The 17,072-nt window shown below is 30.3% G+C and overlaps 2 protein-coding genes and 1 pseudogene across 6 annotated transcripts; all 3 read right to left on the reverse strand.

The window, feature by feature from the left end:
- Positions 1–177: 177 nt before the first annotated feature.
- On the reverse strand, positions 178–6,989 carry LOC139814999 (uncharacterized). Its single transcript, XM_071781577.1, has 9 exons — positions 6,555–6,989; positions 5,348–5,467; positions 5,084–5,201; positions 4,715–4,979; positions 4,164–4,280; positions 3,975–4,065; positions 3,678–3,823; positions 3,386–3,518; positions 178–3,299 (listed from the first exon to the last, which is right to left on the reverse strand). The coding sequence occupies exons 1-9, from the start codon at positions 6,720–6,722 to the stop codon at positions 3,246–3,248; spliced, it is 1,212 nt and encodes a 403-aa protein (XP_071637678.1). The 5' UTR covers positions 6,723–6,989; the 3' UTR covers positions 178–3,245.
- Positions 6,990–7,181: 192 nt separating this feature from the next.
- LOC139815565 (uncharacterized) lies at positions 7,182–12,311 on the reverse strand (annotated as a pseudogene).
- Positions 12,312–13,045: 734 nt separating this feature from the next.
- LOC139815231 (odorant receptor 49b-like) lies at positions 13,046–17,069 on the reverse strand. Of its 5 annotated transcripts, XR_011732697.1 has the most exons (10): positions 16,516–17,069; positions 16,273–16,392; positions 15,442–15,559; positions 15,041–15,305; positions 14,828–14,944; positions 14,677–14,767; positions 14,143–14,297; positions 13,821–13,953; positions 13,356–13,464; positions 13,046–13,260 (listed from the first exon to the last, which is right to left on the reverse strand). XR_011732697.1 is itself a non-coding variant. In XM_071782032.1 (9 exons), the coding sequence occupies exons 1-9, from the start codon at positions 16,657–16,659 to the stop codon at positions 13,408–13,410; spliced, it is 996 nt and encodes a 331-aa protein (XP_071638133.1). In that variant the 5' UTR covers positions 16,660–17,066; the 3' UTR covers positions 13,046–13,407. The 5 variants fall into 5 exon arrangements, 4 of the variants coding, with proteins under 4 accessions (XP_071638133.1, XP_071638126.1, XP_071638112.1 ...); XM_071782032.1 differs by having other exon boundaries at positions 13,046–13,464; positions 14,161–14,297; positions 15,041–15,119; positions 16,516–17,066; XM_071782025.1 differs by having other exon boundaries at positions 13,046–13,464; positions 14,161–14,297; positions 15,041–15,131; positions 16,516–17,066.
- Between the last annotated feature and the right edge of the window lie 3 nt (positions 17,070–17,072).

Here is a 17,072-nt window from a genome sequence, read left to right on the forward strand (position 1 = left end):
CACAGTGCAGTTTGACCCTTCCCAGTGCAATAGGTTTCAACATACTTCAGTCTAGTGCGTGCTGTCTTGAGTTACGTTTCATAATCCTGCAAAGGATTACCAATTGTTTTTCTTGACACGTCAATGTAACGGTTAGTAATATACACTGCTTGTAAATATGACATCATTTCTTATTTGAAATATCTTTGTGCTGTGTATGTTTGTATTTTTTAAATTTTATTTCCTAAATTTTTACAACTCTCTTTGTTTATTAATTAAACCTATATTTGCACGATAGTCTCACTACTTCTAGATAATGCAGTTCTAATTTTACTGTCGAACCCGACGTTAAGTAAACATGTAAGGTCCCACGTTAACTATTTTTAAGGTTCTCTCTTAAACTTAATATAACATGGAGTGTCGGAAATGCGAAATGTAAAAAAATATAAAAAATTTCAAAATGTATTTATTAATACTGCTTTTTTAAACAAACAATTGTATATAATTGTATATAAAAGTGCAAATGTATTGGAAGCTATCCAAAGCCATCAAGGCATGGATTATGAATAAACTAACTAACTAACTAAACAAACAATTAGTTGCAAGAAGTTTGTCGTGCACTTTTATTAATCTCTTTAAAATTTTATTACCTTTACAATATCAGTAGATCAGTTAATCAGTAAAATGCTTACTTTACACACAATGCTGCTGTTAAATTTTTCAATGCACACAATGCATAAAATTTATAGTAGTAAATGATATCAAACTATAACTCTAACTTCTTCTGTTTGATCGAAATTTCTTTCTTTCGCAATGATGATTTTATTAGGTATGTATATGTAAAGCGCGAACTTTGATTTAATTAATTAAAATTAATAAAACATTACACATTATTAATTTTGCTGTGTAGAATATAGAACGTTAAAATAAAATATACGATATAATAATAAGATATAGTATAAAACAGAATAAGCATTTTTAGCTATGATAAATTTTTTTCAAAAAATGAATATTGGACTTTCGAAATTACATAAAAAACTGATAAAGGATGGCTATATATGAGAGTCAGACGCAGTTATCGGTGCGTAAGAGATCCAATTCTCTGATTTATTCAACAGTGTATATAGTGTACAGTGTTTCGGCTCGGAATTGAGCCATCTTCAGCAAAATATACAAAAATTAATTAATAATAATTGCTCTCCTTCTCCATTCTTACTCACAATCAGTGAGTTTCACGATTGGAATAAATTTTTTTTGAAAATTTTTTTATCAGATATATCCCACATAAGGCATAGTACATTTTATACTATGGCCGCGCTTTTTGAGGATTTTACAAACAGTCTATTAAGATTTAAATTAAAAGTTTTAATTTTTTACAACAGAACCAATTTTAAGTGTGCTTAAAGATGTAACACATTATTAAAATATATTATTTACCTTTTTTTAGTAATATTAGTAATATTAGTAATATTTAATTAGTAATATATATATAGTGGTTTGTAATGATATTATTCCATAATTAAAAATGTGGAGTAATATAATAGTAGGGGAGACCAGGGCTCGTTAGCACCGTTTTCACAATTTCGGCATTTGAGTTTTTATACAACTAATTATCTTGATTAAACAGTACTAATATGATAGAGAGGACCTTTCTCTACATTTTCATGCTAGGAACGCTCCTGTATACTGTATAGTTTCTTTGTAATAAGTGAAATACAAACATGCTGCATTGTAGCTAACTTGCCCCGATAGTAGGGTAAAGTTGGCTATGCGACAAAAGCCCATGTTAAATTAATGAAAACGTAATAGAAACACAACACGGGTAACAGATACGTATTTCTTGATAAAAATTGTATACTTTTAAAGTTATTTTTTAATGATCAAATAGCAAAATGCTGTTGCAGAAAAACAATTGTAAACTATTTTAGATGTAGCTTTCTTCAATATAAAAATATTAATATAAATATATATCTAGCTTCTATCAGCATTGTAGGTAGCAATTGACATGCTCAAACAGGTCTCACACGCGCGGCAACAACAAGTCAAGCTAAGCGTGTCTTGATATGTGAGCCAACATACCCCATCCCTACATACGTTTTATTTCAGTCATTTTATTACAATAAATTACTGTTGTTAGTCAAAATAACATGTCGTATAGTAACAGAAACTTTTCTTTTAACTAATGATACGTCACTTTGATTTACTTCTCAAGCTGAAGAACATTAATACGATATTTTGAAACGCTCAAAAATTTACTCGCCATCTCTTGAATCAGAGTTTTCTCTTTTTCTATTGTAATATTTGTTTGATTAAAATAAAACTTTGAGAAAAGTACCTATGTCATATAAGAGATATTTTGTGATAACTTTTCCATTATTTTTTTCGCTATAAATACATAAACGAAACGCATTTCCAACTTGCCTTTTGTGCCAACGAGCCCCGGTCTCCCCTATACAATGAAAAATGTAGAATATAATATGGAATGCATTTATCTCGAATATAATAAAGCTTATCAGAATACCAAAGCACAAAGTTATCTGAGATCGAATGAGGTTGATGATGGAGCCATAAGTCGAGGATGAGTAGAAGATCCGATTGAGGCATTTAACTTTGATACAGATCTTTACTTCGCGATCATGCAAATGTTTGACTATAAGAGAAGTCGGTGATGATTTGTATATTTCCTCTCTTGGATTGAATAACTTTATAACCATCTTTTATAAATTTCTAAATTATCTAATGCAGCATAAGTGTATAACAAAGTGGCAAACAACGTTATTTTGATCGAAACATAAACAATTTAACAATTTTACTTGGGAGTGCATGGTCGGTAATTAATGTAATGTGAGAAATTGAATGAATGTTTATTTCTAATCAAAATATACTTGCGCGCGAAATGCCTAACAGAGTTGCGCATTTGTTCGCCAGTTTTCAGTAACACAATAATACATTTCATTCATTTTACGATTCGTGCACTTGTAAGTTATATTTTACCGTTTTGAAAAATAATAATCGGCCAGTCTTATATATAGAGACGTATCAGTTATTAATTTATTATTGGTAAACATACTGTAAACACTACTACTCTTTACACAGTTTTCTATACCTTCTTAGAATTAAAAAGAAGTTCTTACAATTCCATCGAGATTATCAATTGAGACCGCTTTCTAGATTATATATACTATATCATATGTGCTTAATGTATTCTAAAGTAGTTTCCTCACTATTATTACTCTACTGCACTATATTAGTTGATTTATTTTGCATCAATTTCGCGTAGAATGCAGAACGGTGAAATACGACACTGCCGTGCTCAGTAACTATAATAACACATAACTTTTTATTTTTATCTATCCTATAAAATATATTTAACATTTAACACTATTATCAAAGATATTTTTTTTACCGTAGCAGCACCTTCTAACGATCCCACAAATAGTCCAGCAATATTCATGGTGAACGCCTTGGTACCTCTTTGCAAGAGGAACAGGATCATTTTTTGTATTTGCAACGGAGCTGCGTACCATTGGGCATTGTATCTATATCATGACAAAACAATTAATAATTGGGGAATATAAAAAATAATCTATTAATGCTTATACTATATGTCTCTTATACTACGTTGACTGTACATTTGTCACGCCCGTCTATACAACGAATATGCGAATGTAATTATACTATATAAATATCTTGCTTACATAGTTGCAAATACATTATTATTGTGATCCATAATTTCTTGCGCAAGATAGTTGCCTACGAATACGTAAATGAAATTGACGATGCTGAATGCCACACGTAATGAAAGTTCCACTGTATCGAATTTAAACGATATTATCTGAAAAATCTAATACAAGCAGATTCAAGGATCTTGATTGAAATTACGCCAGTAATGTTAAGCAAAATAGTGATTAATTAAAACTGTCGATGAAAATTTAAGTAAACCTTGTTGCTGTTACATTCACAAGTATATAATAGAAAGAAGGCTGTATATTTACCCGAAAAAAATTGAGACTTGTACTAAGCACCGTGAATATTATTAAAACGGAGAGCATTACTCTAAATCTAGATACTATCGAGTCAGAGAATCTTCAAGAGAAAGAGAATATTACTCTACGCACATTTTACATATATTATTGATTATTACAATACAAATATTGCGTGTGTACTATCATATGAATACTAACTTCATAGCTTTGCGATGCATATCCACGGCACAAATTAATCCATTGTAGATGAAATTCTCATTCTTCCAGTTGTTTTTTCGTAAAGTTTCGAATGCCATTGCTCGTTCGATACGATAACTGCAAGTGATTATTTAACCATAATTATGTAGGATCTTTAATTTGCTGATTGTTTAGATTTTCTACATCTATTTATTTTTCACAACACCTCCACGGAAAGTTCGACTTTCCATGCCTGTAGAGAGGGGCGAAAGCGGCCAATTTCACGCCAGGGCGGCATAGCGGGCGGAAAGTAACCACTTTCCGCCTTAGGGAGGAAAGTAAGTCCTGGCTTGAAATTGACCACTCTCGCCTCTCTCTAGGCATAGAAGTCGAACTTTTCGTAAAGGTATTGTGAAAAATATCGTGTGCACCTCGGAGCGAAAGCTTTTTCAGACTCGTGTGATTTGCCGCCCTCGTCTTCGGCTCGGGCGGCGAACTTCACACTCGTCTGAAAAACGCTACTTACGCCCCTTGGTGCCATGCACAATATACTATTACGTATATTCTTTTACCAGGTGATTCGAAACATTCCGCATGTATGCTTTTGATAAACTATTAATATACTTCCTGTCGCTATTAATGCGGTACCTCCTATCATTACAGCTGCGTTTGCGTGGAACAATATCAAATAGAAGTATTTTTCTTTATCGATAAAATATTCGGTCATAAACGGCAATGAATGTAATGATTGAGTTCCGTTTGTAAAGAATAAGATATTGGAAATGTGTGGCCAAAGAATGTATAAAATTATTGCGGATGCGGCAAACGTGGCAATTACTGAAAAATGTTTAAAATTATTCTGTTTGTTTATTGTTCTTACTAGAAACTCACTAATAATTTTTTAGCTATAACATAATGAAATGCAAGAACAATTGTCTTACACGATAATGTAATTGTATAACGTTTTGCATAGCTATTATACTTTTCTATGATACTGATTTCGTTCTGGTCAGTTAACTCGTTATAGATGTGTTGCAGTTGCTCCAATAAATATTTTACCTGCCATTTTAATAAGATTCCATGTCGTCTTTCTTTTGATTAAGCTCGAGAAAAATTATATTTATATTATATATTAAAATTTGAAAATATTTATCTGCATGAGCACAATGTATATACCTAACATATATAGTAATCGCTTTACTTACGTTTTTAGTATTAACACTAAACAAAATATACTTAATCATAATCATAGTGCAGAATAATGCAGAAGAAAAAACATTGATGAATAAATCCGGAGTACATTTTAAAGTCAGAAATACTGCGAACTGCAAGATATAATTTTATACAACAAATTTTATTGAAATTGTTATTATTTTTCCAGTTCGTGATTGTCGATTGTTTATTAATTTATTATAATTTTATATAGGATAGGCCAGTGAAATTAGACATTTGAGGTCTCAGGTGATGCGAACTTTTTTATTTCTTTTTAGGCGTGTTGCGAGTGTTTAGAAAAGCTTATTTTTGAGTTGTATCATAAGACCCAGAGCTTTTTGAGGGGGAGAGGGGGAACTAAGTTTTGACGAATCGAAACGAGTCACCGCTCATTTTCTTCGTTTTTTTAAGCCCGACAACTTTCTCAGGAGTGAAAAAGTGCTGTCTATTAATCGAAACGAGATAAATGCAAAAAACCGCGAAAATTTTATTTTTTGGTGGAACCAAAATTTTCGTTTTTTCGCAATAACTCGACGAATGTTGATAAAAAATGAATGACTAACCCCTCAGCTACAAAATGAGGGGTTAGTCATTCATTTTTTATCAACATTCGCAGAGTTATTGCAAAAAAACGAAAATTTTGGTTCCCCCGAAAAATAAAATTTTCACGGTTTTTTGCATTTATCTCGTTTCGATTAATAGATAGCACTTTTTCGCTCCTGAGAAAGTTGTAGGGCTTAAAAAAACGAAGAAAATGAGCGGTGACTCGTTCAGATTCGTCAACAATTGGTTCCCCCTCCCTTCCCTCAAAAAGCTCTGGGTATCATGATACGACAACTCAAAAATAAGCTTTTCTAAACACCCCCAACACGCCTAAAAAGGAATAAAAAAGTTCGCATTACTTGAGAGCAAAAGCCTTTTTTTTGTCTAATTTGACTGGCCTAGGAAGGCAGAACAAGAATTGAATTTCACTTAATTACAGATTAAAAGAATTTTTTTTATATTTTTTATTATAATACGTGTCATTATTATATTATCTTTAATAATTCTAATTATAATGGAACTTACAGTAAACATAAAGATATTAATAATAATATTACAAATCTATTGTGGTTTTTGATAATTGAATTGTAATATTCCAATCTGCTAGAAGTTAAAGTTTAATAATTATATGTAATACAATCAAAAAATGTTTCGTACCTGAAATAGAATAAAACTCGCTAAAATTCCAATAAATAAAATTAATTGAATTTGAACTAGTTTAGATTGTTGATAAGGCCAAAGACCAACTACGAGTAATAGAAACCGATTGAGGCTGATATGCAGAGACTCAATACAGATCATTTCTTTATGAGTATTGATATACATTTGACAGAAAAGTGTTCGTCTTGCGTTTTTTTTTTTTTTTTTTTTTGTTTGAATATTAGCTATTATTATAGCCAAGTTTCTCTTTTATTTTAATTTTTAGCCTGAATTACCCAATTTACCTTAAATGCATTGCAAAATGAACGAAATATACCATCGTGAGATCGAAACACTTGGCAATTTACACCTTCATGCGAGAAGAGGTGTATGGTTAAGCGATCGATTCGGATATGGTAATAATGTAACAGATGTTTATTTCTCATAAAGAAAGTCTGCGTGAAGGGACTTGGACAACAATGGACTGCGCAGGTGCAGTTCGACCCTTTCCAGTACAATATGATTGAATATTTCTCATTCTGGTGCGTGCTGTCTTGAGTTACGTTTGATTCTTCAAAGAAGTGTCTGTTGCTCAGTTCAAAATGTCAGTTTAACGATTATCAATATACATTGCAAGTAAATATAGTATTTCTTGTGGAAAATATCTTTTTTTATATATTTGTATTTTCTAAATTCTATATTGTAAACCTTTTTTTTTGTTTGTTTATCCGTAGCCAAATATATTGTTTGCTCTTAAATAATTTACGTCTAATAATTTTTTTTACCGAGCTCGATGTTAGTCAGTGGATTGCATGTTAGAACTATATTTTAGTATAGATTTTTAAATTTAACTTGGGAACATAAATCATATAAAGAAATATTAAAAATTTAAGAATATTTTTATTAGTACTTTTTTTTAAAAGAGCTTATTTGCTAAAATAAGTTTTGTCGTATATTTTCGTTAAGTGCTTTAGAATATTGTTTTATTTATACTTATACTAATTTATACTAATAACATTCAAAATTAGAAAAATACTTACATTACATTCAATGTTCTATAGTAAGTGTCAGTTTTACAACAATTAATAATTACATTATACTATGTTATTTATTTCCTCTTTGGTTCAAAGTCTCTTTTTTTATTTATAAGTAGGAAATGATTATAATCACCACTAATATATCTGAATCGATTGATTCTAGGTAATTGTTTAAAATAAAGTTTGATTACGTCAATGTATGCCATTATTTTTGCCACGTAGAATAAAGAACAGTTAAGTAAGAAATCGAAGCACTTGTTAGCTGTAATAAATTTGTATTGAAAAATTTTTTGTTTGACATTTTCTGCACGATACGTAATTATTTATTTTTTACCTTGGCAGCGCTCTCTAAAGATCCCACAAACAAACCACCAAGATTCAGATTAAAAGTTTTAGTACCTCTGTGCAACAGAAACAATAACATTTTCTGTATCCGTAAAGGTGCTTTATGTACCATTGAACATTATATCTATAAAACAAAAAGATGACAACTGAGAGAATACGAATGAACAAATTTATAAATAATTTTTGTTTGCACATTCAAATCACTTTTGATTTTAATATCAAACTTTCACTTTACTGAATAATTCCTCTCAAAGAGCCAAAAGGGAAAGTGTACGTATATTATTATATTGTGCAGAAATATATATCTTACACAGTAGCAAATACTTGATTATTGTGATCCGTAATTTCTTGTGCACTGTAGTTAGATATGAGCATGTATACATACAGAGCAAGCATCATAACGATTGGAATCAAAATTTCCTCAATTTTTTTACTAAATCTTAAAAAGAAAAACATGAATGGTCTTGTCAATTTCTTATGCACGAGAGATTTAATAATGTTTCTATAATTTTTTAAAACAGATTATGCGTTACATATAGTAAATAATTTGTTTAAATGGCCCCTATATTAAAAGACTTATACCGTGTTGTAAGAAGCATAAGCGCATACTAAGCTTAACTTATATTTATAAAGTAAGACAAACAAATAATGTTTTGAGTGACTTTATATTTGTATGATGAAGAAACTACTTTTCCTTATATCGTTCTAGCTAAAATTTCTTTAACTAATTTTAATGCTACAAAAAATATAATTTTTGTAAAAGCATAATTTAAGCAAAAAAAAAATTAAACTTACTTGAACAAGAGTGCTGCTTGAGGAAATCATACCGGCCAGTATTAAAAAGAAGAACGATCCCTCAAAGTCCTTTATCAAAAATTGAGGAAACCTTTAGGAGCAAAAAATACGCACTGAGAAAAATGTCCGGCAACTTTAATCGGAAAAAAGCATTTAACTACTCTATCCGATCTATTTCAAACGGATTTGGAGCTGTCCGATGAAGTAATACATGCCTTTATCCAATGAAATGTAATTTCCAATAATATGTGAATGGAAAATGAGTCGTCGTTTATTTGGTCGTTCAAATTTCGTCGGATTAATATCAGACATTGATTTTATCGGAAAAAAAACGTACTATTTTATCCGACAAAGTTTAACATCCCATGAAACTGAGTGACATTCGATGAAAAGTTATCCGATGATGTCAGTGAGCTGAATATTTTATCCGATATCATTTAGAGCGCACGCGTAGTACACGGCTCGATCTTCGTTCCCGCCGTGCTCCGGTATGCTTGCCGTTTGCCTCGTGCTCGTGCCTGCTCGTGTCTCGTATGTGCCTCGCGCTCGCGTGCTTTTCGACCAAAATCGTTACAGCTACATATGTGCGTGTTGAGCCGGTTGTGAGAAGTTGTGCACAAGTGTGCAGTTTTATCTTATCCCGAATATGCATATACGAGTAACACATATATGATACATGTTTCTGGCTAATGGCAGAGAACGAGACGTCTATCGTAGTCATGGACGTAAAATAATGCAGTAGAGAAAACGTAATTCGTAAAAGGCTGTTGTATGATAGCCTATAACTACTTATGTTTTTCTCTGCCTTGCTTTACATCCACGACTACAACAGATGTCTCGTACTTTGTCATCAGCCATATTCGGGATAAAATATATTATAATCGGATAAGATATAATTGAATCATTTGTCTGTAAATTAACAAAAGGATTTTTTGGATTGGATGTTTTTCAATTTTTTGATCGGATAACTTTGGTCGGACATCACTTCGGTTTGATCGGGTTTTTTCCGATCTAAAACATCGGAAACATCTCTCTGTTAATTTTTGGGTAGATTATCCAATTATTTTAATCGGAAAAAGCCTGGATTTTTTTCTCAGTTAATTCTATGTTAAACGGATATTTTAGACACATATACTGACTCCGTAGCTTTGCGATGAATGTCTATCGCACAAATTATTTCTTTATAAATTATAACCACTTTTTCTTCGTTAACATTTTGCTGCATATTAATCGTCATTGCCTTTTCAATGCGGTAACTGTGAATAATTTTTTTTCGTGATGTAGTTTCTTAATCTTTTTAGATTCTATCTTTCTAGATTCGATCTAATGAATAGACTTGATATCACTTATAAAACAAATGCTCATATATTCAATTCTTATACCTGGCGATGCTAAACATTCCACAAATATGTTTGAGATACGTCATCAGCATCGTTCCTGTTGCTACCATTGCAGTTGCCCCTATGCACACAGCTGCATTTATGTGTAATAAAATTAAATAATAACAGTTTTCTTGATCAACAAAATATTCTGTCGCGATTTGAATCGCTGGGCGTGGTTGGGAATTGTTCATAGGTAAAATTACGCCGATAATACGAGGCCATATTGGCAGGATGCAAGAAATAGATATGCCGCACGCACTAAATGCTAACAATAAAATAAAAAGTAATCAATATACAAATATTTATAATTTATTTATTCAAAGTTAATAATTCTTCTATAATTAGTAATTTATTGAATCGTATAACGTATAACACGTAAAAAAACATTATAATATATTGTCTTACTCATAAGTGTAATCGTATATAGTTTTGCTATACCGCTGTACTTTTCTATGATAGCAATTTTGTTTCTGTTTTTTAATTCATTATACGTATGTTGAAATTGTTCCAGTGACAATCTCACCTATTATAGAGGAAAGTACCCGATTATGAGAGGCCATATCTATTTTGTGTGATTGCTGGAAGTCTATGGGTAGAATTGAAAAATATAGTAGGTCATTTTGAAGGGAATTTAATAAGCTTTAAGATGCTGAAATGTAAAATTTAATTTAAATATTAATTTTGCTGAAAATTAGAAAAATGTAAAAATGGGCTTTCGGCAAAATCGCAAAAGTGTGCTCCTAATATGAGAGACCCCGGGAAATCGCTAATAAAGTGCAAAATACATCAGTATTACTATTGAAAACTTTTATTTAATGTTTCTCAAATACACATGTGATGCAGAAGCATATTTGCAACAATCGTAAACCCACTTATACTCAATATTGTACCTAATCTTCCTCCTCAACCCTTCCCTCTCAAATCAAGATCAGCACAGTCTTATAAATTCGTATAAACTTTCCCTTAACGTTAATATAGTATTTTCTCTTCTTTTATTACTATACAATAACTTTCATACTCCAGCAACCCAGGAGTACCCTGAGTATCTCATGTTACGAGCACCACGCCTTGCGGTTTCACAATCACCAAATCTAATCTCTACAATTGAGCAACTCAACATATCCCGTATTTTCCTATTAATACGACCTTACTCTGCATGCAGAACTTATTGCCAAATATTTATTAATTATATAATAAACAAGGTTTAAAGACTCATATCCATGGCACTTGACAACATCCAATTTCAGAATTTCTTTCTCTGCAACGACTACACGCACGATCAAACAATGAATTTTCCACTAAATAGATTTTACCCCAAGGGCAATAAGTTCATGGTGGAACCAACAGATAGGGCCTATTAGTTTAGCAGAAACCTCGCTGTCGCATATTAGGAGCCTATCTCATAATAGGGGACTTTCCTCTATCAATAATATTTTATGCCATCTGTCTTTATTATAAGATAATGAAGTGCATGAGTGCAAAAATTTATTCATCGAAAATGTCTGGACGATACTGTAATAAATCTCCGACTTACGGTATTGGCATTAATCCAGAACGAATTATATTTAATTGCTAAGCAAATAAAGAAAGATGTAGAAGACAAAACCTTTATAATAAAATCTATTGTGCAATCTGAGGTTACAAACGTTGTAAACTGCAAATAACATCTTTATATAAAAAGTTACATTTAAAAAATTACATTGAAAGAAACATGATCACTTCTCTTAATGTGATTAGTGAACTTTGAGTTCTATTTTCTTAACTGTTGTTATTGGAAACATTTAAACATTTTAAGTAACATTTTATAAGAATTGCATATTTGCAATTATTATGCAATTACACTTTTTATCATAATTTTAAATAACAATGTCATTATAACACAACATGTTTATAAAAAAATAAGACGAATTATACGCTTGACACATAATAAGAAAATATCCATGTTTCCTTCTGTTTCCTTTTATCTTTTTTTTCACATAATAAGAACAGTAATTAATGAAGTATACGTACTTGAAATGCAATAAAAGTTATCAGAATGGTAAAAAGTAGAATAAATTGAACTTGAGCAAACTTCGATCTCTGATGAGGCCATAAACCAATCGCGAGTAAAAGAAATCGATTAAGCCTAAAATGCTGTGTCTCGAGAGAGATCATCTCTGCGAGTAAGGAAATATATTTGATCGTTGAAAAATAAGAAACTGGTCGCTTATACCCTTCTCTCGACTAGTTGACTGAATAAAGTTTATAACTTTTTTCTTCTATTTTTAATTCTAACATAAATTTCCTAATGTAACTGAATATGCACAAAATGGAACAAAATATCACAATATTAAAATACTTGTAATTTAACACCGTTTCAAAAGAAGCAACGTACGCGATTAAATGATCGATTTAATGCCGAAAGAAGTTTAACAGATGTTTATTTCCCATAGAGAAATATTCGCATACAGACTTGATCGAAAGTCACGCAGGCGCACTCAACCCTTTTCAGAAACGCACTGTAGTGCAATGTGTTTCAGTCTGGTACGCGCCTTCATGAGAAATGTTTGGACCTTTACAGAAGCTTCAGCCAATTTAACATATTAGTTGTGAGTTTATTGATGATAAAATATTAATATCTATTAATATAAGTTGTTGATTTATTTAATATTATTTTTTATAGAAACTTTATCTATTTTATAATCATTTCTATAATACAATACTATCTATGCATATCGTATAATTTCTGTCAGCTTCTTATAGTAATCATTATTATTTCTTATTAAATAGTTCCATTACTAATATATTGTTCTTAAGTTATTTATCGTGCGGATCAATTTGATGGAAATTCTCTATACGTGAAGTACACAAATGTCGGAAATATATGATATTAAAAACATATAATTAAAAATTAAATTATATATTTATTAATTATGTTATGCATGGAAAGGAAACCGATTACAAAAAGTAGTTCTTTTTGTATTTTATTGAATAGTAAAATTACATTCAAAATATTAATCTATTTACAATTCTTTTCTTAAAAATAATTCAACAAAATTTAAGTGATAGAACTTTACATTGTATATAGCTGCCAACTTTATATTTTGTATTTTTTACAAATTAGAGTATTTTGACTTTTTTATTTAAATAATTCTCCATTTGTCGAAATGACACTTACATGATCATCTGAAGTGCAAGGTTCCAATCAGTTTAATTTTTCTTTCTCTTTCTTCTCTCCTCTCTCTCTCTCTCTCTCTCTCACTTTCATACTTTTTTCTTACTTTTATATAATAAAGCTGATCTTAATTACTTTACCATTACTATTTTGTACTCTTAATTCTGCCACGTAGAATAAAGAACAGTGAAGTAAGATATGGATGTACCCATCAACTGTAATGAAACATATATATTTTTTTTTATTTTATTCTGTAAGAAGCTATATTAAAGGTTTGGTGAACTGGCTGTTATTTAAATAATCTAAATTAATGGAGGGACAATATGTTTGAAGTTAAAGTTAAAAAGTTTCTTTACTCTTTATTTTATTTTTTTTTAATTTGCTGAGCGCGCTGATAGTTTATATTTTATTCTTAATATAATTTTGTTAATAGAGCTGCTTTTTCTCTATTCATCAAAGCATGATTCTAAAGTTGTGAAAATCTCAAAATAAATATTCGTTTAAACAATATATTCGTGGGAATAATAAAAAACTCTATTATGAATTGTAGTATATACGGTTATATATTTACCGTAGCGGCACTTTCCATGGATGCAATAAATATTCCACCGAGGATTATATGAAAAGCCTTAGTGCCCTTTTGTAGCAAGAATAACATCATTTTCTGTATGGGTAACGGAGCCATGTACCACTGAACATTATACCTACAAAACAATAACGAACTGATATTCAGAATCATAAAAAAATAAAAATATTTGTCGATAATTGTTATAGTATGCATATTCGTTTCAGAAATCGTATTAGTTTTAAATATAATACTTTCATGAATTTTAATATAACTTTCAATTTTTGTTAAACAATTTTGCAAATTGATTACTTGAGTTTAAACGTACGATGCAAATGTTTCTTACACTGTGGCAAATACGTATTCATTGTGATCTGTAACTTCCTGTGCAGTATAGTTGGATAAAAACATGTATACGTAGAGGACACTTATAAACATAAGCGGTAGTATAAGTTGCTCTACGGTATCGTTGTACAATGCGATCTGAAAAATATAAGACTAAAGTATAAAAAAAAATATAAAATTACCTGTGTATTTTTTAATTTCTTACATATAAAAACCTTAATAAATTTTCTATAATTTTTTACAACAGGTTATAGAGTATGCATTACGTAATAGTCCATTTTTTTAATTGTATATTCTACATCAGAAAACTTTGAAATCTTGTAAAATACGTATATAAATCATATGTTTGTAAAGGATAACAATTCTCCTGATTTCTTGATTCTTGGTTTTAAATTGCGAATAAATTATTTTTCCATATATCATTTTAGCTAAAGATTTTTTAATTAATCTCAATATAATGAAAAAGATATCTTTTATAGGAAGATATATTATTTAATAACAAAAAAATAAATCTTACTTGAACAAGAGTGCTGCTTAAACAGACCATACCAGCCGCTATTAAAAAGAAGAACGATCCTTCAAAACTCTTTATTAAAACTTGGGAAAACCTTCAGGGATAAATAAATGTTAGTAACATATTACATAGACATTACTGGATATATACTAACTTTGTAGCTTTGCGATGAATGTCTACCGCACAGATTATCCCTTTATAAATTATAATAATTTTCTCTTGGTTGATATTTTGTTGCATATTAATCGCCATTGCCTTCTCAATGCGATAACTATGAATAATTTTTTTCTGTAATTCTTTAATCTTTGATCGAGTAAACAGACTAGATATAATAACTTATGAAACAAACGCTCATATTCTCTTTTACCTGGCGATGCTAAGCATTCCACAAATATGTTTGAGGTATGCTATCAGCATCGTTCCTGTCGCTACCATTGCTGTTGTCCCTATGCACAAAGCTGCAGTTGTGTGTAATAGAATTAAATAGGAACATTTTTCTTGATCAACAAAATATTCTGTTGAAATCTGAATCGCAGGTCGCGATCGGGAAGTGTTCATGGGCAGAATCGTACCAAGAATATGTGGCCATATTGGCATTATGAGAAAAGTAGATATGGTGAACATGCCAAATACTGAGAGTCAAAGTAATCGATATACACAAGTATATCAAGAATTTATTTAAATAAGAGATTAAATATTTATCTATATTATGTCGTTTTTTAATATTAATAATTCATTGAAATGTATAACAAGCATATAATGTCTTACTCGCAATTGCAGTCGTTTGAAATTTCCCTATACGACTGTACTTTTCTATGATAGCAATTTCGTTTCTATTTGTTAATTCATTGCAAGCATGCTGTAGTTGCTCCAGTGAAAACCTCATCTATCATATCAAAAATATTGTATGTACGATAAAATTTTGTGTTTAATATTTGTAAATGTTTTGTGTATAATATTTAAAAAAAATGCAATGTTCAAAGATATATAGGGTAAAGACAGCTAAGAGTATGCATGGTTAATTTCTCGATGTAGCAATGATTTATTTGACATCATTGTGTCATAATAGAAGCTTTAGCAGTGTGTGTTAAGTTTTAGGAAATTCATCATCATATTATGTGATTGCGTTTGAAAATTAGAAGTAAATTAAACTTTATGTAAGTAACAAAAAAGAATGTTAATTGGAGTGGCGAGAGAGAGTGAAGGTATCCGGGTATTTTCATATGTACATTCTGTATGGAAAAACGAAAAAAAGTATGCAGCTTCGATAGAAGAAAGAAACATAAAATATGAACTGATAAAATATATTTAACATCTTCAAATAAAACTCTTTATCCAGGATGCAATTTTGTCCAGGAAAATTTTGAAGATGACTAGATTTTGTGTGGAATTTTAAGTTTTTATACTTTCTTAATACAAATATATAATAAATTAGTATCATTATATTTGCAAGTTGCTTTATATATAAAAGAATTGTGTTTTTCTTTAAATAAATTTTTGTTACAAAAAAAAGTATTGTGCGTACTCTTAATCGTCTTTCCTTTATTTATTACGAATATTTATGTATTTCGACGAGTTTTTAATAAATATTCGACTTACAGTATCGGCATTAATCCAAAACGAATTATATTTAATCGCCAAGCAAGTGAAAAAAAACGCGGAAGACAGAACCTTAATAATGAGATCAGTAGTACAGTTTGAAGTAATAAATGTTGTAAACTGTAAAATAATATTTCTGTTGAAGAATTTACAGTAAAAGAAATATGACTTTGGTTTAACTAACAGATTTTGAATTCTACTCTATATTATTCTTTCGTGTAAAAATAATTTATAAAGATCTACCTGAAATGCAATAAAAGTTGTCAGTATACCAAAAAGTACAATAAATTGAATTTGAGCAAGCTTCGATTTCTCGTGAGGCCATAAACCAATCGCGAGCAAAAGAAGTCGATTGAGTTTGAAATGTTGTGTCTCAAGACAAATCATCTCTGTACACACGAAAATACGTTTGACCGTGAAAAACGAGAAATTGTTTTCTTGTCCCCTCTTTTCGATTATAGTTGGCCGAATATTTTATTATATATTTTTTCTTTTTCTTTTAGTAAATTCTAATGTAAATTACTTAATATGCCAGAATACGAAATAAAATATTGCAAATTTAATACTTCTACCGTTTTGTAGAAAAAACGCACCATTAAACGATTGATAGAAATTTAACAGGTGTTTATATCCCATGGAGAAATATTCGCGTAGAGAGAAACTTGACCAAGGGCCGCGCAGGCGCATTTCAGTAACACATTGTAATATGCGCTTCATTCTAGTGCGTTCCTTCACAAAATACGTTTGATTCCTTAGAGAAGCGTCGATTACTTAATCTTACGCATCAACTATACGAATTT

The sequence above is a fragment of the Temnothorax longispinosus genome, chromosome 1 (assembly GCF_030848805.1).
Source record: "Temnothorax longispinosus isolate EJ_2023e chromosome 1, Tlon_JGU_v1, whole genome shotgun sequence".
Classification (NCBI taxonomy): domain Eukaryota; kingdom Metazoa; phylum Arthropoda; class Insecta; order Hymenoptera; family Formicidae; genus Temnothorax; species Temnothorax longispinosus.

What these genes read in the sequence shown, in the direction of transcription:
- LOC139815231 (XM_071782011.1), bottom strand. Translation starts at nt 16,659, where the DNA reads ATGATTTGTCTTGAGACACAACATTTCAAACTCAATCGACTTCTTTTG. An exon ending in TCAAACGACTGCAATTGCGA is followed by an intron (nt 15,306 to 15,441) that starts GTAAGACATTAT and finishes TTTGACTCTCAG; the next exon opens with TATTTGGCATGTTCACCATA. An exon ending in CCATGGAAAGTGCCGCTACG is followed by an intron (nt 13,465 to 13,820) that starts GTAAATATATAA and finishes GTTTCATTACAG; the next exon opens with TTGATGGGTACATCCATATC.
- LOC139814999 (XM_071781577.1), bottom strand. Translation starts at nt 6,722, where the DNA reads ATGTATATCAATACTCATAAAGAAATGATCTGTATTGAGTCTCTGCAT. An exon ending in AATAATGTATTTGCAACTAT is followed by an intron (nt 3,519 to 3,677) that starts GTAAGCAAGATA and finishes GTCATGATATAG; the next exon opens with ATACAATGCCCAATGGTACG. An exon ending in CGTTAGAAGGTGCTGCTACG is followed by an intron (nt 3,300 to 3,385) that starts GTAAAAAAAATA and finishes GTGTTATTATAG; the next exon opens with TTACTGAGCACGGCAGTGTC.